This window comes from Bacillus rossius, chromosome 1, assembly GCF_032445375.1.
Source record: "Bacillus rossius redtenbacheri isolate Brsri chromosome 1, Brsri_v3, whole genome shotgun sequence".
NCBI classification, from domain to species: domain Eukaryota; kingdom Metazoa; phylum Arthropoda; class Insecta; order Phasmatodea; family Bacillidae; genus Bacillus; species Bacillus rossius.
The window spans coordinates 298,407,918-298,432,073 of NC_086330.1; the positions used below are offsets into that span (position 1 = coordinate 298,407,918).

The following is a 24,156-nucleotide window of genomic DNA, read 5'->3' on the forward strand; positions in this document are numbered from 1 at the left end:
GTTGGGCGAGGAGAGCGGAGGGGAATGAACAGGGCAAACGAAAATATCGCGGGATTTATTTACGCCCGCGGTCCGCCCCAGCACTCCACCTCCAGACGAAGAAAAGGAGGAAGGGGAGAGGTTCTGCCCCTGCAATCGGTGACGTCATCGGTGGGGAGCACCCCCATGGGGTGGAGGTTCACCCCCTTAACCCCTCACCCAGCCCGGGCTCTCCTCCTAGACCATGGGCAGTCGTTGTCGGGTCGCCCGTTAAGGAGGGTGCGTAGTCGTGAGGCTAGGCGCATCGGGAGTCTGTTCCCAAGAGCTGGAGGAAGGTCTAAGTGCTGAAGAGGACAAGTTCGGTCGTATCACCCGCGCCGAAGCACACCACCTCGGAGACCAATACAGTCTTGAGGGCCGCTTGCATGGGATGCTATCCACGGGTTGTCGAAGAGGCTGAAGAAGGAGAGGACAGCAGGCGGAAAGACCGGCCAACGTCAATCCTACAACAGGTTCAAGTCTTCTGTTCACTCGACGCCCACTGGATGAACATCACAAACTGTATCGAATTCTCTAAAACACAAACAATTAAAGCTAAATATGTGAAAAAATAATTTTTCGACCATTCTACTATAATATATTTACCTTGTTGCCCACTGTTCGTGCTCACACAAAAGCCATTTATTGACCTAAGAAAAATAGAAGTGTAAACTGGATTTCGATTCTGAAAGGGTTTCATCCCGTCGTATAATGACCAACCGGAATACTACGTTATAAAATATTGAGTGTTTTACCATTGCCCAAAACTCCTCGGAAACCTGCATACAAATAACGACGCTCCCGACATAAGAGCAGCGTGAAGAAACGAATTGTTCACAAGTCAGTTTTGAAGACTTACGGCATTTCGCAAACAACTGGCGAATGGTTGTGCTCCAATCGAGGGGAACAAACAGATATTTCGTTTAGCTGCAGTGCATCAAGCTGCGAGACGTTAAAAATCTTTCTGTGCATTCGTTGGCATTTCCTGCGTGAGGACATGATTCAGATGTAATCTTGCCAGTTAAGCATTTTTTACACCATGCTGACGTGAATGAATTCTAAGTAATAAAAAAATTTTCACTGCGATACCAGAACACTGTGTTTACTGAGTGTGAAGTGAAAGATATGATTTAACTCTAAAGTAATTAATTTTTTGGTGCATGAGGTTTTTGGGACTGTCTGCGTGGGCAGACCAGAGGTAGCTGGGACATAAAAGCGAGGTTGTGTATTTTAGGGACACATGTGCGACGCAAAACGAGGGGTGGGGGCAAAAGCATCAAACCAATTGCTCGAAAAATGTTTATAGCGCATAAAAACTATGACGTCAAGCTCTCTGTCGCGTCGGTGTTGGTGCGGCTAACGTGCTGAGGCCGAGTCTACTTATAGCTCTCGGTGGAAGGAGGGGAGGTCATGTAGCCACCAGCCATTTCCTCCACACAATATTATTCGTTATGTTGCGCGCGCCCGCTAGGTGGGAATATAACGGTGACTGCGGCCGGTAGTCAGAAGGGGTGAGAATAACCGCTATTTTTTAGTTAGTTTTGGCCACTGAACAGAACGAGACGAAGTTAAATGTTAGTAGGTGTAGCGTGGCGATTCCAGCACAAAAAGAGACAGTGATAATGATCGCTAACCGCTTCGTGGAAGATGCCATCAGCCTGGATGGGAACGAGCCCACGGCCAGATCCATGGTAGCGCTCGGGCTGAGGCCCGGGTCGGCGCGGCGACTTCACGCGTCAGGCATGACGCACGCCGAGTCGCTGTCGAACCGCGTGTCCTTCTTCATCGACGACGCGGTGACGCGTGCGGACAGCGAGTGCGAGCTGAGGCGGGAGCGGGAGCCGTCGCCGCTGCCCCGCCGCGGGGGCGGAGGCGCGCGCTCCAAGGTGTCGCGGCACCACTCGGACCTGTCGGCGGTGCGCCGGCCGTCCAGGCTCCAGCGCAGGCGCAGTGCCAGCCGCCGGCCGCTCGCGAGGCACGAGAGCCTGGAGCGGGGCGCCAGCCTGCGCAGCACGGCACACCGCGTGAGGCGCCAAGACAGCGCCGCCTCGTCGTCCCGGGCCCAGCCCACGGCGGCGGTGCTGCTGCCGCACAAGGACCTGCCGCCCAAGGAGCGCCGCAGGAGGATAGCCGTGCTCATCGTGCTCATGACCTGCCTGTTCATCGTCACGTGCAGCGTGCTCGCGGTCATCGTCACGCTCACGCACGAGTCCTTCCAGAGCATGCTGCCCGACCAGAACGAGACTGCCGGTGGTGAGTGCCGCTCTGCCCTCGGCTAGTTCTCGATTACAGTCGGTGTGCGCAAATAACATCGATATCGAACCCATGAAGTTAATTCATCAATTTGATAATAAACAAGTCCTTTCGGAGCATGTTACTGGCCCAGAATGAGGCTGCTGGTCTGAGCTAGACCCGATTAATACTTTTTTTTTTATTTTCTACGATGCGTACAAAAACTATCGATATCGAGTATTTGTACCGATCCCAGGTGTTGTTTTAGTCCCCCAAACAGTATCTAAACATCAACTTCACTTTCTTATCGCACGACTTTAAGTAATTACATGTTCCATACCTTGTTCGCTCAAGGTCATGATTATATTTATATTGCTGTATTAAACTGCATTCGTTTAGGGATATTTTGTAAAGATACATGAAAATAATTGCTTTTTTATTTCTTTTTTTATGTTTATAAAACAAATTGCCACTTTATGGGAAAATTAAAAAATTAAGGACAATTTATTTAATTTTACATAGATTATAACCAAATACGTCATATGAGAAAACATTTCTGCAATTTATTATATTTTGCCTCTCTTTCATCTGTGGTATCCCTTACCGCGCATGTCTTTCAGTTTCATTAGATAATCAAACATACGTTGTTTATAAATTAACTACGAAATATTTTGGGAGCTAAATTTTATAATAATAAGCGCCACAATTATTTCATGGATTTATTTCACTCTAAGCTACACTTAAATTTCCAATATATTATCAAGCCTCTTTAAAGTGATTGTTGGTCGATACCAAGGTCACATCCTTTGATGGGTTACACGTGGTTGGCTAACGACTTCTCCTTGATTGTAACTGCCGCAGGGTCGTCCAGGGCAAGCCAAGAGAACTGTAATACAATCATCAACGTGAGGCGGTTGTATATTTTCTGAGAGTCTGCTTTGCTAGCCATGTGATATAATCGTTGCTCTACAAACGTTTTTCTTGCGAAACAATTTATCTTTTCTGTGCATTCTTGGAGGTCTCAACCTCTTGAAGCTCTGTGCGTACCTTTGTGATGTGATTCGAAACCTTGCCTTTGCATTATTTTTACTCCTGCCTAAGAGGCATAGAAGGCAGCAAACCCTAATTCTAGCCTTCGGGATGTAGGTTTGGTCCCATATCTGGATCTTTGGCATAGCATTCGCTAAGCCCTGTCTTTTTTTTTTGACGTGACGTCTAATAAATCGATGAACGCCGGCTGCAAACACGAAAAAGTGTCCCGTTACGCACATTGTTCCGCTACACTGTGTCCCGGCACGCTGTGTCCTGGCACGCTCATTGTTCCATTACGCTGTGTCACGTTACGCTCATTGTTCCGTTACGTTGTGTTCCGTTACGCTGTCGGCGAGTGCAGTAATAATAGGTTATGTTACACTTGACTAAAAAATTATGGTGATTCATATAATTGATGATAGATATTTGATTACAGTTTATTTATATGAAAACTTGTTTATAATTATATTTAAACTTTATAGCTAAATGCCAGTTTTGAAATTTAATTATAAGTCATCTACACGTGAACCGTTTCGTCGACTGTTTATAAAGTGAAGTGAAAAGTTAATGTGGTTTTTATTGCTTATTACAACAATAATTTTGGCAATAAATGTTAATTATTCTTGAATTTTAGAAATCTGATTACTAGTATAATTTCAAGTATTTATTCTTTTATTATTAAAATAAAAATGATTCAATTTTATTCATAAAAGTATGCAATCATTTCATCAATGTTTTTTTATGACGTTGTCACGTTTAACTATCGTCCGTAAACCGACTTTACAGAAAACCAATTTTTATTGACGTGACAACGTCTAGTAAATCGTTGAACACCGGCTGCACGCACGAAAAAGTGTCCCGTTACGCACATTGTTCCGCTACGCTGTGTCCCGGCACGTTGTCCCATTACGCTCATTGTTCCGTTACGATTTGTCCCGTTACGCTCATTGTTCCGTTATGCTGTGTTCCGTTACGCTGTTGGCGAGTGCAGTAATAATAGGTTATGTTAAAATTAACTAAAAAATTAGGGTGATTCATATAATTGATGATAGATATTTGATTACAGTTTATTTATATGAAAACTTGTTCATAATTATATTTAAACTTTATAGCTAAATGCCAGTTTTGAAATTTAATTATAAGTCATCTACACGTGAACCGTTTCGTCGACTGTTTATAAAGTGAAGTGAAAAGTTAATGTGGTTTTCATTGCTTATTACAACAACAATTTCGGCAATAAAGGTTAATTATTCTTGCATTTTAGAAATCTGATTAGTATTTAGTATTAGTATTAGTATTTAGTATTTATTCTTTTATTATTTAAATAAAAATAATTTTATTTTATTCATAAAAATATGCAATCATTTTATCAATGTTTTGTTATAACGTTGTCACGTTAAACTATCGTCCGTAAACCGACTATACAGACAACCATTTTTTATATATATATAATTTTATCTACAAGTTGAAACTTCATTATGAGGGTGCCGTCCATTAACGTGTTCCTTTTTTTTATAACTTTGCTACCTTTACGTCAAGATTGTTAGTTTCTGAATCATTGTTATGATGATCTCTAGGTGTTTAAGTTTTTGCAGATAGACATGATGCTAATATTTACATTAGATATTATTAGAAACTAGGAATTTCCCAGGTGTTAACTGTTTTTAAACTAGCATGTGATATGTTTAACTGCTAAAAATATTTATAATATTTATTTACTAAGGATAGCTTATAAGCCGGAGTATTATCCTTACTATATTTTGGAGAGTTACTTGAAACTTACCGTGTAAATTCTTATTTTCAAGCATTTCTGGTTTATCTATTTTTTATTGAGCCATCTGGCTTAAGTAGGAGACATTTAAATTCTCTAAAAATTGTTTTGATGAATAACATCTTAGCTTTCGGTATACGGTATTTTGTGGGAGTAAATACGTAAAGGCAACGGAAGTCAAGATACAGAAATATTTTAAAAACCAGGGTGATAACATCCGTGGCGGATGGCGTGAGCCAAAGTTGACAAATACCAAGGTAAATTTTATAGTATTAACTATTTATTAATTTTACAAGATAGGCAGTATTTTCATAAAATTCCTTCTTTTCAAGAATCAGGACCAAAGCCTAAGTTTAGTATATTTTCAAGCATTTTTTGCTTTTATCAGAGCCATTTCATTATATAATTTATAATTTCTGTCTGCTAATCAAATGATTAAATAGTCGACATAGCTGCTCCGGCAGTGCATTCTAGCGGTGGGTGAGGAAACTACATGTGATTCGCGTCCATAAATGTAGTTTAAAAACAATTTGCGTATATTTATGACACTCGGCATTATTTTAAAGAATTCTACATTAAATTTCGTGTCAGAGTTTCGTATTATAAGTGTATTTTCAATATGAAAACACATGAATTTGCTCGTTACCAAGGTTAGATGATACACATCACTGGCGAGTAATGAAAGACACGCTTACTTTTTTTTTTATTGTGTGCATTATAACACCTTATTTAATTTAGATAAATATAAATTAACATCTACGTGCAATTGTTTTCATTTCATAAAATTTCTGACTCTGCACTGATTTCTCTGTGAATGTTTTTGTGAATGAATAATAAAAAAATATATATTACAAAAGCAAAATATTGTAGGTCGTCTTTAAATTTTAATACAATTGGTTGTTAAATGCTGCATTTATAATGTCTTTTGAAGAGACCATTAACTCGTTATATTTTGACACAATTAAAATGAAAATAAGCACATGTTGATGTGATAGATTTTATCAATGTGTTATGTCCATATCTATAAAGGTTTAGAGTTTTTCATTATTATTGCTACAATTTAAAAAAGTGGTTAGTTTTAATTATCCACGCGTCACAACCATCAGCGGATTGTCGATGTAATTAGTAACACCACGGTAACCATTTAACATTTTTAAAAAATTGTATACAAGATTTTCATCGCAGTAGTATGTGATATTTACTACTGGGACAGGCTTCAAGCAGAGGATTGAGGATTGTCGACGCCTACTTGTATAGTGATGTCACGTCAGTCATTTTTGGTGTCAAATTTCCTCAAAATTTACCAAAATTTCTAAACATTTATCTATTTCGAGGGGAAAATATCCGTTTTAAGGGAAGAATTCCCGTTTAAGTCACCAAAATTCCAAAGGTTTCAAAATTCCTAAATAGGCTTAAGAGTCCTAAAAGCAAGCCACCATAAGCCGCCGAGGTCATGATCTTGACAATTAGGATATGGCCGCCATTTTTAATGATTATGTAACTGTTGTGATTATCGTTACGGCCGCCAACTCGAGAATTTGAAATTTTATACTAGAAAATCGGGGAAAATTATAGAATTTATAAAAAAAATAATTAATTAAATTTTAATAGAAAATTTTGCAGTCTTTAATAAAGAAACCGCCATTGCACATTTTTTACGATCGCCATCTTAGATTCTAATACGTTGCACTCTTCGTTACGCCTACCATCTTTGATGTTTATGATGTCATTGTTGCATTTTTAGTTACGCCCGCCATCTTAAAATCTGTACTTTATGTGCTATCAAATTGGGAAAAATTTATATGTTTATAAATACATAATTAAAATTTAAATTAAAAACACTCCGCCATTTTGGATTATGTCTTCACGACCGCAATATTGATAATCCGTAATTATTATCAAAAAAGAGTTTAGAAAATGTTAAAAATTTATAAAAAAATTACCTAATCAAATTTTAATTAAATAATATTTTTTAAAACGCACTCACATCATGAAATCCTCGGTTCGAACCCGATAATGGCAATATAAACAAAATAAAATAAAATTACCACAGATCCTTTCTCCACGGAAGCCACCGACAGACTGACCTGCCAGTAATGCCAAGGTATATATATCGCCAGCAAGAATGAAGTCATTAGCCTACCGCCATTTGTTTTTCATCTTCTGGAGGCCGCCAGTAATCATTTATTACTGTGACGCCTGCCAAATTGTAAATGTGTATTTATTTAGCTATAGATTCGGTAAATATTCCCAAAATTCACCAAAACATCACTCATTAATTAATTGATTGATTTTATGGATTACAGTGTTTTGATTCGCATATTAATAGATCGTCGCGAGTATATAACGAGTCCCAGACGAAAGGATTTTCAAAATTGTTACTGACTACGGCGGTGTAAAGATCACCTAATTTGACTCATCTGATACATCTACGGGAACCCTGACAGCAGCAGCGACGACGGTAAAGCTTGATGGAAGCTGTACCTCCGACTGCGGATATATCGTCAGCGAGGATGCCTGTCAAGATGAAATGTTTATCATAGTCACCAACAACAATACCGGAGAATTCAACTGGTGTGGTTCCACCAGCAGAAACGTTTTTAATGCCAGCAGTGCTGGCTGCAGAGGGAACCACGATGAACGACTTTTCGCCCTCGATGGAGACTTCATTGTCTGGTGATTCGTCAACAACTATCAAGCATCAATGTCGTTACTGTGTAACGTGTGTACCTGCGTACACTTGCAAAGTATTGTACACCTGACTTTTCACGGCATACCACCTGCAACACAGTGAGCTGGGCAGGCTTCCCCCGAATAGACGAGACTATTCTTCTTCCAGCTCGTCAGGGAAGCCTGCGAGTATAAAAGGGCATGCGCCCAGACTATCGATGAGCAGAACAACTGGGACATCAAGCGAGCAGGCTGCTACGCTGCTCCGACACCGCTCGCCGGCCTACACCGTCAATCGCCGCGGAGTTGCTGCCGCCCGAGGACCTACAAGACATCGACTGGGTGAGACCTCTCCGAGTTGTAAACCAGGATATAGACAGTTCATGTGAAAGCGTCGCTGGATTAAGCATAAAATCTTTCAGAACTAACTTTAACAAGAAACGAAGGTCTGGCTACCAGGGCAAAGAGGGCGTGCATTAGCAAACTCCGTGAGGGCCGAGCGAGCGGAAGTATTGACACAATCACAACACTATCAGGACACTATCGCGACCAGATCGCGACACAGTATGGACTGTAACTCTACCGCCGGTAACGAAGAATTCTAGATACAAGAGACAGTGAGCAAAATAAAGAACTTATGCGTTACTACGGGAATGCCGAGAGAGCTTCACATGGTACCGGGGGAAGAGTAACGAAAACCAACCTATAAACATTGACAGCGTTACACGACTAGTTGCGTGTATATAATTGTAACCACTGGTATAAACTATCTGAATTTATGTTACGTGTAAATTGAGTAATATTTAGATTAAGTATGTTCATTGTGACTTTGTATGTGGTATAGCCTTAGTAATTTAACTTGACGGCGTATCGATCGTTAGCTGTGACGAGCGCACGGCTCGCCACAATTCAGGGTATTGTTTTGTTTTGTTTTAATTGTTCGGGAATCGATCACTTAGAGTTAATTCGTACGTTTTGTGTTCTAGTGGGAACTTACCACAGCAGTTCGTCTCCACGAGAACCCGACTTGTTTAAGTGTTTAGTCAGTTTGAGAATCAATGCAATTCCTTTTGGTGTTATTAAGTTTGTCAATAAATTGTTATTGGATCGAATTTAACTTAGCAACTAATTTCATAACCACCCGCAAACGTCCCTTTTCTTCCTTGTTAGGGTTTTCCTATGTCCTTAGTAAAACCCGCGACAACTGTGACAAGATATTCACGAACAACTGTAATGCTCGACGACACGAGAAGAGTGAATGTGCTAAGAATCCTCCTCGCAAAATGTTTGGCTGTGAGATATGATATAAGCAGTTTTCCAGAAAATATAATATGAAAACGCACATGAAAAGGTCGTGCTGCACGGCAGAAAATAAACGTTTCGCTGCAACAACGATGTATCGGTGTGCATAAGAATACACCAGGAATTAGTACTACATAATTTACCTCGTCATCTGGTTAAAACCTGAAAGATTCTTCTTCATCAACTAGGCATCCTTGCAGCTACTGTGATATGTCGTTTACATTTTCAATTGATGAACGAAAACATGAGAGAAGCAAATGTGTAAAGAATCTTTTTCGTACGAAGTTTCTTTGCGATTAGTGCCATGTTTGGTTTACACGAATTGACAGTTTGCGATGGCATGCGAAAAACTGCAAAGGTGAAGTCCGTATGTCTAATATTGAACTACTTGCAGACATTTCGACTCCTAACTTTAGATTGGTGACTCGTATGCATACAAGCATAAAAACAGAAGTTCAGCAACGGAATGCGATGATTTTGGACATGAATCTAAGACTAAGACTGTGCTCGGTGCATTACAGGTGAATGATAACGGATTCCATTTGGCAAAATCAGCATTTCGTGGAACGTTAAAAGGTTACTTTTATCTAAATGCGTTTATTGAGTCAAAAGACATTTGTACTTTTCTTGACAATATCAGGCAGAAAATTATCAATCGGCTTACTGATGATATATCTACGTACGTACCTTTAAAATATAACTTGTGGTTGGACTGTGTATATAGCAAACAATATCCGTTCGAGGACAAACTGAAGAAGTGTGCATTCAAGACAGTGAATACTCACATTTCCATTTCCGACGATGTGAAGCAGTCTGTTAAACACAGCATCGAGAAACTCTGTCTGGAAGAAACATACTATGTAGGTAAATGATCTGGCTAGTCTCTGTCTTCAGTAAACCGTTTTAATGTACGAATTATTTAGTTCAAGCAGATGCAGAACAAAATATTTATAAGATTGTTAACTTTAGCAAGTGCTACTGTATGAGAGTATAAATTAAGTAATAAATTTTTGATTGTAATTTGTGGTTTGATTTCTTGAAGATGTAATTTTTTTGATTATTTTATTAAATAAACTTTTTTAATAGAACAAAGATTTAAGTACGTACAGAAAACCACATTTTCAAATAGTAAATAAATGAGTGATATTTTTGATAATTTTTGGAACTTTTCGCGAATTTATATGTTAATCATTACGAATTTTCAAGATGTCGGTCAACATGCCATCATCGGATTACTAGAGTCTGGTAGAGGAATTAGGGCCTCCTTTAGATTTTTTCACCATATTTTATTAGATAAAAGTTTTTTTTTACCTAGAATAAACATTTTTTTTTTGTTCTAGCAAGGATAGAACCAAGCACTGTAATCCATAAAATCAATCAATTAATTAATCGGTGATTTTTTGGTGAATTTTGGGAATATTTACCGAATTTATAGATATATGAATACAAATTTCCAAGATGGCGTCCAAATGTCAAGATGGCAGGCGCCACAGTAATAAATGATTACTGCACTCTAGTGGGTAAAAATTAAACTAACATATCGGGAGCGCACTCTAGCAGACGAAAACAAGATGGCGGCCTCCAGCAGACGAAAATGATAAGATAGCCTCCAGCAGACAAAAATAAGATGGCGATAATAACGTCATACTAGCTGGCGATATTTATACCTTGGCATTAGTGGTAGGTCAGTCTGTCGGTGGCGTCCGTGGAGAAAGGATCTGTGGTAATTTTATTTTATTTTATTATTTTGCCCTCATCAGGTTTGAACCGAGGACTCCATGATGTAAGTGCGTTTTTTTATAATATTTTATTAAAATTTGATTAGTTAATTTTTTATAAATTTTTTACTTTTTCTAAAAAATGATAATAATTACGGATTTTCAATAAGGAGGTCCCGAAGACATAATCCAAGATGACGGAATGTTTTGAATTAAAATTAAAATTAAGTATTTATAAATTTTAACATTTTCCTCCATTTTCTAGTATAAAATTTCAAATTTTCAAGATGGCGGCCGTGACGATAATCACAACAGTTACGTCATAATTCAAAATGGCGGCCATAGCATCCTAATTGTCAAGATCATAACTTCGGCGGCTTATGGTGGCTTGCTTTTAGGACTCTCAAGCCGCTTTTAGGAATTTTGAAGCCATTTGCATTTTTGAAGTCTAAAACAGGAAATTTTTCCTCGAAATAGAGAAATGGTTAGGAATTTTGATAAATTTTGAGTCATTTTTGAGGAAATTTGACACCAAAACGGACGCCGTGACGTCACAATCCAAGTAGGCGTCGACAATCCTCAATCCTCAGCCTGTATCCTGTCCCAGTAGGAACTATTATTTACTACTCATTGCTTACAATGTCCTCATACTAATCATGGTTTGGTATAAATTTGCAGTCACTAACTGAAAAAGTAGCATACGCTTTCAATTCTTTATAATTATTTTTCATTTGATGTTATGGTATACTATATGTGTAAAATAGTGATATAAAAATGTCTAGGGCACTTTAAAGCTATATGGGTTTCTGTCTCTCTATGTGTTTGTCTGTGTTTATATATACATTATATATATATATATATATATATATATATACATTATATATATATATATATATATATATATATATATATATATATTACACAAACACACACACACGCGAAATTGTAATTTTGCAGTATATTTTACCACCAGCCCTTTACATTCTCAAAGGATTGTTAATCTTTTCATTGGCTGGCAATTGTGTTAGACGCCTTTTCATCTCTCACTGATTCGCACGACCATGATATATTAAGCTTGCACCCAGAAGTATGCAGGATTTAATTTCGGGGCCGGGGTGGGTACAAACCACTTTGCATGGTGTTTGCTTTCAAATTATTTCCTTTTTCAGAATTTCAGGGGGCTGGGAATGCATCCCCAAAATTCCCCCCCCCCCCTTTTCTTCTAGCAGCATGCCCGTAATTTTAAATCAATCTTAATAGTCGTCAGACATTCAGCTTGCTGTAGGCTTGCTAATATAGGCTTGAATCAAGCTGGCACAAGCTTGACACAAATTTACGTAAAGTTTTAATGCAGGTTGCTACGTCGATTGAAATTTGGCTCTCCTAATTCAAGCTCCATATGGCAAGCGTGCTCAGCAATTGTAATGCGAGTCCCTTTGCAAAGTAATTGCAAGCCAAAGTGTTATGGCCTTCTGGGGAGGAGAGGTGCGGCGCATGTCGGATTAACGATGATCCAATCACAAAAACGCACGGGTGTTTGCAGGGTACAGAGAAAAAAATTGGTTGTCTGTAAAGTCAGTTTTTGGACGATAGTTAAACGTGACAACGTCATAACAAAACAGTGATGAAATGATTGCATACTTTTATGAATAAAATTGAATCATTTTTATTTTAATAATAAAAGAATAAATACTTGAAATTATACTAGTAATCAGATTTTTCAAATGCAAGAATAATTAACCTTTATTACCGAAATTATTGTTTTTGTAGTAACCAATGAAAACCGCATTAACTTTTCACTTCACTTTATAAACAGTCGACGAAACAGTTCACGTGTAGATGACTTGTAATTAATTTTTAAAACTGGCGTTTAGCTATAAAGTTTAAAAATAATTATGAACAAGGGTAGTATATGAATGGGGCGCCGAGCGCAGGGTCCAAAGTGTGTATTGTGTGGATTGAGATTGCCGACCGCCATCTTGGATTGTGACGTCACGACGGCCATCTTGGATGAGAGTAACGGGACATAACGTAACGGGACAAGTAGATCACGGCGGCCATCTTGGATCCGCCATTTTGGATGACGTCATTGTGTTCTAGAATATTCCGGTGATGTGTTTTCCGCCATATTGGATGATGACGTCACCGTTTCAATTTTCGTTACGGCCGGCATCTTTAACTTTTTTATTTATTAACCGAATTTAATGAAATTTTTTTAAAAATTATAAAAAAAATAATAAAATTTTAATAAAATATTTATAAAAAATATACTTTTACGACACGGAGTTCGGAGTCCTCGGTTCGACCCCCGGTGAGGGCAAAAAAAAATTAAAAATGACAACCGATTCTTCCTCAATGGTGGCTGCAGGCAGACTGACTCCCACCACTTTTTTTAAAGCATATATATCGCCAGTGAGCATAACGTCATGTACGCCATCTTGTCTTCGTTGCTGGAGACCACATTCTTGTTTTCGTCGGCGAGAGTGCGCTGACGCCATGTTAGTTTAGTTCTTATCCGCTAGAGTGCAGTAATCATTTATTACTGTGACACCCGCCATCTTGAAATTTGGACTCCATCTTGAAAATCCGTAATTATTTAGCTAGAAATTCGGGAAAAGTTCCAAAATTCATTAAATAAATCACTCATTAATTTACATATTGATTCGATACGCTCCTGTCCTCGGTTCGATACCCGATCGATGCAATAATGTTTAATTTTATGTAAAAAATAATAATTTCAATATACCATGTTCAACATTCTTAAAGAGACTTTAAAACCTCTACTACCATCATCCTATCACACATCAGGACCAACATATTGGAAATTCATAATTTTTATGCTAGAGATGCGGGAAAAAGTTCATTAAATAAATTGACAATAAATATACTGATTGAATAGATCGACTAAGGTTCTTGGTTCGATCCCTAGCCGATAAAAAAAACAACTTTAATATTTTAAAAAAGTACCATAAAAGTGTCAGGTTTGAGAAAATAAAAACACCGCAAGTTTTTTTAAAAAACTTTTATTACATACATACTACACTACTACAAGTACAAAAAAATACACAGACAAATTACTAAAGTTTTGTGGATTTTTCGATTCAAACAGTCTTCTTGTTGTATGGACCAAGTCTTTTACATGACTTGAAATGTCTATTCAGTTTATCAGGTCGACATATTGGTACACCACAATTTTCACACAAAGACGAATTATCGACTTCATTAAAAGGACAGTGATATATTTCGTGTCATTGTGCACTTTGAATATTTGCCAATGTTTTGTTACAAAATATACAGCTTGATTCCGATGAATGTACAGCCAGTCTATCACATTTCCTGAGGTGTCGTTTTAATCTTCCATATTGTACAAACTTGCTTAAACACCTGTTGCACTGATATTTAATGCGTTCAGAGTTATTACTACAATTGTGTATTACATAATCCCGTAATTTCAAGTTTTTGATCTTCTCACAGTACGTGCAGTCGGGTGATGGAACACCGCTGGATGCTCCTTCCTTCATCAATGCCACTGGAACTGTTGACAACCATTGTAACACTGCTGACATGTTAACTTCTGAAGCCGTTGAGGTCTGCTCTGCAGAAGATGCTGAAGCCGTTGAGGTCTGCTCTGCAGAAGATGTTGCACGCATCGAAATCTCCTGCTGCGCTGAGAGAGCAGGTGTAGCTGTAGACACCGTTGTCATCGTGCTCTGCACTGATGATGGTAGACGTTCGATCCAGGTTGGTGTAGATAGTGGTAATCATTCCATCGAGTTCTCAAGAATAGCTAGATACTGATCCATTAATCAAGTCTAACTATCCGATCCGTTCATCACCGCAGTCAGAGACGGAATGAAGTTCATATCACCAGGGTCTCACTTATATAGTCTCACCAGCTGGTACAACACATGAGTCAAAACAATAACCATGTTCATTATACTTCTCGGAGCATTTTTTGTAATGATGATGTAAGCTATCGAGACGTGAAATTAGTTTATTACATTTTATACACTGAAATTGTATTCGTTTCAGTAAATTATTCGGACAACTGCTCCTTTCATGTCGGCGCGCATTTGTAGGTTTAGTAAAAGATGCGCCACAATATTTGCATTGATGCGCTGTACGCTCTTCATTAATTGAAGTCTGGAATGCAGATGATGAAACTTCAGCTGATGATGGAACAGCACGTATCGTTGTCTCCTCTGCAGCAGGTATCGGGATCTCCACCGCTGTCGTGGTCTCCTCTGCAGTCGGTATCGGGATCTCCGACTCCATCATCGCTGCTGCCATCGAGGTCCCCGCTGCTGACGGTAAACAACAGTCTATTCCGGTCGACATAACTAAGCCTCACGAAACTACCTGAAGAGAGTTAGTCCGTACTGCACCGTGGTCAGAGGTGAACTGCGGGTCCAGTCGTCTGAACCTCGCTTATATATACCCGTGGTCTACTGGTATACTACATGAGTCAAAATAATGTCTGTATTTAAAATTATTTTTTTATTAGGTACCTAAAAATTATAGAAATAAAACACCCACAAGTTCAAGTTTTACACATTTATTTATAAAACATACACAAATACACATTAAGTTAAGGAATCAAGCATTTTCACAAGCAAAGTCTTTAATGCCGCACACACTGTAACATCGACTCCGGTTCCAACTGGTTCGCAGGCCACGGGATCAGGAACACAGGTTTCCAGCTGGTCATCTTCTGCGACGTCGACTACTCCGACAAGACATGGTCGATGACGTCTGTGACCAAGTCTACGCCTGGGCTTTGGCTCAGTGCTAGTTGGGACAGATTCACTGCCTGAACTGCGACGACGAGACGCACACCGTTTGGACGTCTGCGTAGAAGCATCACAGGTCGCAACAGGTTGCAACACGCACTTGTTTGGTGTTGCACATGCAGACGAGGCGACTACCTCAGCGATGCTAGCAGGAAGGATTGTGTGTGGTCTCATGTGATAGACGGCACAGTTTCCAGGTTCGCAACAATCTACTAGCTGCTGAGTCGGTTCGTAGGACACGGGAAAGTGCGCAAACCGCCAATGCTGAGCGCCTCCATCACAGGTTTCTGTATATGTACGTAGATACCCGGAATCCCAGTAGCTGTACTCGACACTGCTGAAGCTAGGTCTTGCGCTCACGTAAACGTTAGAAGGATGAAACGTAAACATCTTCTTGCGGGTAGAACAACAACTGAAGGCACGTACGTAGGTACGTCATTTATATATATGCAGGCTCCTACTAACACTGTGTGTGCCATTTCTGCATTAGTTACGAGTTTGTGCAGGCACAGACACGTTCAAACTTGTCACGTGGCTGCATGTCGTATATTTCACTAAGCTTGCGCAGGGAAGGACAGCCGTAGTCGGTCTGTAAGTCTACAATTACAACTGACGCATCACACAACTTGCTCAGCCATTTCTTCTGTTCAGGTCCGGCGACGTAGATTATTTCGTTTTGAACTAGTAAATCTTCAATAGTGTTTTTCATTTGGTGGTACGGAATTTTCCTTCGTCCCACTCTAGTCCGTGATAATATTTACATAGCCATTCATTAGACCGTTTACTTTTTTCGTCTAGTAGTTTCCACGGATACGGAGGTCGGAAGCTGCGAGTTCGAGTCTTGTCTCCGGAGGTGACGCTAATTTCCTTGAGCACGAACCCATTTTGACTCTGGAAACCTTGCAGGTTGCAGTACATCTTGTCGCTAGCAATGCTCGGTCGTAACTAAATTATTATCGAAAACGAAACGGTATTTATGTCAGAATTTTCACAAGTTTGTCTCGACAATTGTACGAAGCAAGCCGATCGTGAAGTATCAGACAAAAAGCATAGGTGTTTGGTGGAATATTTCCGCTAGTCGTTATCTCGATCCTACAGTCGATGATGTTTTAATTTATACGATCATCCTGTTTGGAAACGTCAAACACCATTAACGGAGCCTTGTTCTTGAAACTGTCGGGACTCAGTATCGGTGACTGTCTCCGCCCATAGTAAGCTTGCTGAAACTTGGCGTACATTTGATATGCTAGAAGATATCTTCCACTATCAAAGTCCATGTTCATATCAACGTACGGATAACTTTCGCTGTTTAAAAATATTTTTACATTACGTAATTGACAGTTATCGAATAAGGAACGACTTACTCCTGCATTGAGCTGTCTTCCGGTCTGAAGCCCGACGATGATGTATCTTGGTTTTTCCGTAGCGAAGCTGGACTTAACTATCCAATTGATACGCTGACTATGAGGCAAGCCGGGATAAGTTTCAAGGCTCCAGGATCGGAATGGCACATCGAAGTTCTTGACATTTTCTATGTTCTTCAACATCTTGACTCGTTCAACGGTGCTCACTTGGATGTGGGGCAGCATCCACTCGATAGACTGTAGTGTTAGCGAGACATCTTGAGGGTTTTCTGCAGCGGCGACAATTGCATTAATGTGCGTGTTGGCTAGAAGCAGTACGAGCTCTTGTTTCGAATTAATGATTATATGCTTGTAGTCCTCAGCGAATCCAAGAAGCATGGACAGAGGAACACAAACTTCGAACTTTCCTTCGGCATAAACCGGAAGCTTATATTCATCCTCGAGAGCCCAACCGGCCATCTTTGCAGCAGTCAGTTCATTTGGCGTGAGCGAAAGGTAATTTTTCATAGCAGATGTTATGCCTACATCTCTCGTCTGGTCTACCTCGACGCCATTGAGTACATAAGTAATGCGCTCGATGAGGTGAAGAATACCATTGCAGGATATTGTCGTCGTTGTCGGATGCGTACCATCCGCTTTTGTAAGCATGCCTCTTATACGTAGAAATGACTTTGAAGGTAAAGTACAAATATCTTGGTGCTGTACAGCAATGCGTACTTCCGATGGAAGTGCGTACGGTCCGAACAGGAAAGGCTGGTACTCGTGCAATTCCATTTTCGTAATGCTGTCATCAAGACAGGAGGAGAGGAATGACAGCACACTCCTTGCACGCCTCCTGCAATCAGCAGAGATGGTGGAGAGACGCTGATAGGTTCTCTCTTCTGGCGCGAGTCTCTCTGTACACTCTGTGCTTCCCTCGCCCTGCAGTCACCAGCCGCGCCTGTGATGTGTCGGCCTTCTCTAGACCCGAGTGCATCCACCTCGCTGGTGATACACGGCACAGGCGAGGCCTGGGAAGCACCGTCTAGCGCTCCACAGGTCGAGTTCCGAGCACACATTGTGTAACGACTCGAGCTTGTCTATTGCGCGACTCATCCGTAGTTTGTATTGTGCATTTAAATTGGAATACACTCTCTGTTTCAAATGCACGATTTCTGTCATTAACGCTGTGCTTGTTCCGGTGGTCTTTGTTGTCATATGTATATATACATTACTAGGAGGTTTTAAGGCACCTAAGGCGCCCGTTGAAGATTTGTGAATATAACAAACACTTTAATTTAATATAACAGAATTTTTTATTAAAAATTCAATTACTTTTAATATTTTGCAAATGAAAATAATTTCTCATATATAAATACACAAATTATTTAAAAAATTATACATACATAGATAAAGTGCATCTGTGCTATTTATCGATAATTTTAGCAGCAAGAAATTAAGTGACCACAAACGAAGAATATAATATAAAAATTCCAAATGGCATAACTATAAAAAAGAATATATGCAAAAATACTTTAGGGCACACAAACATATAATATATAAATATAAAACAAAATTACCAACGATTTTAGTAAAATTATAAACTTCAAAGATATAAGCAAATTTTAAAAAAATTGGTTGTCTGTAAAGTCGGTTTACGGACGATAGTTTAACGTGACAACGTCATAACAAAACATTGATGAAATGATTGCATACTCTTATGAATAAAATTGAATCATTTTATTTTTTAATAATAAAATAATAAATATTTGAAATTATACTAGTAACAGGAATTTTAAATGTAAGAATAATTAACCTTTATTGCCGAAATTGTTGTAATAAGCAATGAAATCCACATTAACATTTCACTTCACTTTATAAACAGTCAACGAAACGGTTCACGTGTAGATGACTTGTAATTAATTTTTAAAACTGGCGTTTAGCTATAAAGTTTAAATATAATTATGAACAAGTTTTCATATAAATAAACTGTAATAAAATATCTATCATCAATTATATGAATCACCATAATTTTTTTATTCAATTTTAACATAACCTATTATTACTGCACTCACCGACAGATGCTACTTTTTTAATAATCTAATATATAAAATTCTCGTGTCACAGTTTTCGTTGCCATACTCCTCCGAAACGGCTTGACCGATTTTGATGAAATTTTTTGTGCTTATCCGGTATCTATGAGAATCGGCCAACATCTATTTTTCATCCCCCTAAATGTTAGGGGTAGTCCACCCCTAAATTTTTTTTTTATTTCCAGTTTTTGGTAGGAAATCACCATGGCAACGGCTGTTGCTTTGTTGATGCTTCATTCGTCTCTATGGCAACGGCTATTTCATTGTTAGTGCAGTCCTAATCACCGTTGAAATTTTGCGGGGAATTTAAATATATAAAAATTGCTCTTTTTTTTTCCAAATATATATCCTACCGACTTGAAACTTGACAGTAATGTTCCTTATGTTACGCAGGATGACGTTTTCCGAAAATCAGCTCTCAAGGGTGGTTAAGTCCGTGCAACAGTGGTTACTTCGTCTCCATGGCAACGGGCATCGCTTTGATTTCTTTTTCAATTCGAGGCGCTGCAGTGGCGTACCCACAAGGAGGGGAATGTAAAATGAGCGGCGCAAGAGTGATCTGCCTGTAGACTGCCGTAGCGAAGTACGGGTACATCAGTTTTATGTTGCGTGCACGAGTCGGGAAACCATCGGTACATTATACAGCATTGTAATAAATTTTCACGGAATTTTTTATTATTTACCATTACTGTAAATGGGAGATGTGGCATAATTCTTTTTCCATTAGTATAGCTGTGCGAAGCCGGGTCGGGCAGCTAGTAAAAGAATAAATTCTTGATATTATAATAGTAATCAGATATTTAATATGCAAGAATAATTAACAATTATTGCCGAAATTGTTGTTGTAATAAGCAATGAAAACCACATTAACTTTTTGTTTAAATATAATTATGATCAAGTTTTCATATAAATAAACTGTAATCAAATATCTATCATCAATTATATTTCGCGAAATAATATGATCGATTATTAGACTACAATAAGTTATGCTCGTGCTAGCGATTGTTTTTGACGTAACAACGTCTAATAAATGTATGAACAACGGCTACACGCACAAAAAAGGATTACTCATTGTCCCGTTACGCTTTTTCCCTTTACGCTCATTGTACGCTTGCGCCGCATCTATCTCTCTTCCACTCGATCGGAACAACCATCGATTTGACTTTTTCGAGGCACATTAAACTTGAAAGCACTTGAAAATAGCAAACATGTATAAAAGTTATAGTTAAAATAATCTCTTATTAAAGTAATAAACATATTTGAATTATTGAGTGCAAATAAAAGTAAATTTATCAATTAAATTGTAGTATTAATTTCACTCCTTCTTTGTATCCATACAAAATAGTGATAATTCAATAAAAATGATTCAATTTTATTCATAAAATTATGCAATCATTTTATCAACTTTTCACTTCACTTTATAAACAGTCGACGAAACAGTTCACGTGTAGATGTAAGTTGTGTGCTGCCGCTGTCTAATAAATCGATGAACGCCGGCTGCACGCACGAAAAAGTGTCCCGATATACTCATTGTTCCGTTAAGCTGTGTCCCGTTGCGTTCATTGTTCCGTTACGCTGTGTTCCGTTACGCTGTCGGCGAGTGCAGTAATAATAGGTTATGTTACAATTAACTAAAAAATTATGGTGATTCATATAATTGATGATAGATATTTGATTACAGTTTATTTATATGAAAACTTGTTTATAATTATATTTAAACTTTAGGCTAAACGCCAGTTTTATAAATTAATTACAAGTCAATTACACGTGAACTGTTTCGTCGACTGTTTATAAAGTGAAGTGAAAAGTTAATGTGGTTTTTATTGCTTATTACAACAACAATTTCGGCAATAAAGGTTAATTATTCTTGCATTTAAAAAATCTTATTACTAGTATAATTTCAAGAATTTATTCTTTTATTATAAAATAAAAATGATTCAATTTTATTCATAAAAGTATGCAATCATTTCAAATATGTTTTGTGATGTTGTCACGTTAAACTATCGTCCGTAAACCGACTTTACAGATAACCAATTTTTTGTATTATTATTATTATTTCTGTCGAGTTTTTATTGAAAGACGCACATCTTGGTTTCAACTGCTTTTGTCAGCAATTTTTTTTATCTCATTTATAATTATTACTTTTTCTCGAGCATTTGTGGAATTCCTTTGTTTGCTACAAATAGTCTCACATGTTACAAAATAAATTGTGTTTAAAAATTGAATTTTTGTAAGAATAACTACAACTGTAATAATACTGCCAATATACAATATTTTATGGTCTTAAAAATCAACAAACCGTACAATTAAAAATATACATACATGTAAAACTTTATTATAATTGAAGATTGTATACAAAATAATAGTATTAATGTTAACAAGCAGGGTAGCATGAATGTGGTAACAGTGGTCACCATTTGCTCTGCACTGCAATCCAAGCGTGAGACAGACTATAGGCAGCGTCCTGTCGTACCCTGGTGTATGCGCCCTTATGAAACACCCTACCCGCTAATAGACGGGATCTGATGATATGATGGCCTCCAGCCGTGCAGAGCTCTAGGTTTCGACGCGCCATTTGCAAACATCTTAAGAATTCTTTAAATTATCTTATTACGGACAGCACTTAAGAGTTATCACACTTGTCTATATAATTTTGGTTTCCATGATTTAGTCTTTAACACGTGTTTTTCCGACAGTGATAAAGACTATTTGTACGAACCATTTTTAAGGGTCACGCTTAAAGTCCCATGGAGGCGCGCTACTGACACGAAGACTGCACGCCAGCGTCTGGCGCATAGAGGCGAAGAGGCGTGTGATGCAAAAGCCAGAGTAGCTCTTAGGCCCTGTCAAACTGTCAAATATTTGATTCCAATACATTTGACAATAGAGTTGGTGGGATAGTATTGGATGGAAAATGGCTTTAAATTTTTTCTACTAATAGGCAGATAACATCAAATATTTTCTTAATCATATCACACTATAAAAGAGTATTTTTTTATCTGAGCTATCCCAAATTTTGAATTCTTGATTTCAATTTTTAATAAAAATATTGCTTGTAATTGTTTTATTTGTTATCATATTTTTGCATTTTTATTTTTTTGAAAATGTATACATTTGAATCATAGTAATATCTTTTATAATGAAATAAATTATCAGTGATTTTTTTAAAGTTATCAGACACATAATTTCATATTTACACTTTTTGTGCATATGACATTCATATTAACATGATTTTGGTTATTTCACTTTTATGGCCTCTTTAATCGCCCACGTGCTCTTTGCCATTTAAAAAAAAAATCGTTGTGACGGAAACAGGTGTCATTTCCGTTTTCGCCGGGCACGATTTTGATCGACCGACAGCATTCAACACAGCATATTTTATCAGCAGTCCTGCATGCGAAGTATCTGATGGAAACTGAAGTGACGACGCCGGGCGGGCCCTGAGGAGGCGGTGCTTGTTGCAGTGCGCAAGCAGAACGAGCAGCACCAGAACTCGCTGAGCCGCGAGGAGGGCGTGGCGGCGCCCTTCAACCTGACCAGCGCCAGCGCCACGTGGTGAGTCGCTCCGCGGGGACCCGCGCTTTGCTGGAACCAGCGTTCATATGCATCTTTCAATATTTTTTAACCGACTTCGAAAAAGGAGGAGGTTCTCAATTCGTCTGTATTTTTTTTTTTTTTTTTTTATGTTTGTTACCTCCGAACTTTCGACTGGGTGAACCGATTTTGATCATTCCTTTTTTATTTGAAAGCTGGTGCTTCCCGTGTGGTCCCATTTCAATTTGGTCCAGTTCTGACAATGGCATCCATGATAAAACCATATAAGTCTTAAATTTGCGTTTAGTATGTGCATGACAAATGGACGAATATCTCAATATCACGCCAACCGATTTCGATGATTCTTTTTTTTATTGGAAAGATTGTACTTCAAGGGTAGTTTGATGAGAGTTTGGTTAGGTTCTGATTATGGGATCCATGATAAAGTAACGGAAATCTTCAATTCTTAGGAGCAAATTAACGATACTCGGCCGAATCTTTTATAGGCTATCCGGATATTTGAGTCACCTACCGTAACGTCGTTATGGTCATGTAATTGTCGTAGACGAATATGATGATCAATGAAACTCCTTAACGGCTTACAGTAAGGGTGCGATCTGTGGCAGAATTTATAACTGTCTGTAATCAAATTGCAATGCGCTTAAGTTCGTTTCTGCATTGCAACATGACGCAAGCGTTCTAATTGCATTACTTAAGTTGTATTATTTGTGACCTTCATTGTCGGAAGACAGATTTCCTTATCTCGTTATTTCCGTCAACTATCTATCGTCGTGTGGTCTATTTAATAATTTGTTGGCGTCCAAATCTGATAAAGCTATGCCTTCCAAACTTTTGACACGACTTAGTGCAACATATATTTGCCCTTTTGCAAAGTTTTTTTTACCAAGGCCAATTATCGATATTTTCCCTGTTCAAAACTGTTTTCATGTAAAGCCGCATTTTCGAAAGTCTATTTTTTTGCACTCTTCGCAAGTATCTTTTGAAATTGTCCTCGAGGTAGATTTCCTCTGCTGAGATAGGCGTTTCTCCCTGACTTCGTTTGTTTCATTTAAACGGCGCTGTCTCATATGAGCAGCACGTTTAGTAGGTCTACCCATATTCAGACAAATAGGTTAGTGTACTTCAGATTCACTAAAAAATCAAAAAGTAAACACAAATTTTAACAAAAAAACCGAATTAAAAAAACTATTCCAAAACAAACTAATATGCACTAAAAAGTAAAAAAATAATTGCGTATTCTTCTACAACTTAATAATCAACTTTTCTACTCATCAATATGTAGGTACGATCTATGTGTTTACCACTCAAGAAGGTAGGTAGGTACCTACCCACTTCAAATCTAACTCAACACATACCTATGAATAACAAACAATAATCAAAATATTTTTTAGAGTTCTCCTAAGTAAAATGAAATTAAAATATTAGACTACTTAGAAGTCAATCAAATTATTACGATAATATAATGAAGTTACAATTATTGTTATTTTTGGAGTCGATGTCAGCCAAGGAAACACTACAATATACCTAGCAATAATAATACGAAAATACTTTAAGAAATATTTTTTTTACAAATTAACTTTTATACGAACGACAATATACTGTGAGTACTGTGACAGAATACCAATACCTAAT

The 24,156-nt window shown here is 38.2% G+C and overlaps 1 protein-coding gene across 2 annotated transcripts in view; it reads left to right on the forward strand.

Annotated features, from left to right (window-relative positions):
- The first annotated feature begins 249 nt into the window (after positions 1 to 249).
- Positions 250 to 24,156, forward strand: part of LOC134527801 (uncharacterized) — a 49,212-nt gene continuing 25,305 nt past the window's right edge. Inside the window, exons 1-2 of one of the 2 annotated variants that reach the window (XM_063360749.1) lie at positions 250 to 2,271; positions 22,434 to 22,524. In XM_063360749.1, the coding sequence (XP_063216819.1) occupies positions 1,641 to 2,271; positions 22,434 to 22,524 (722 nt within the window). In that variant the 5' untranslated portion in view covers positions 250 to 1,640. Of the gene's footprint in view, positions 2,272 to 22,433; positions 23,696 to 24,156 lie in introns of those variants that run through there. The other variant, XM_063360748.1, reaches the window with a different exon arrangement.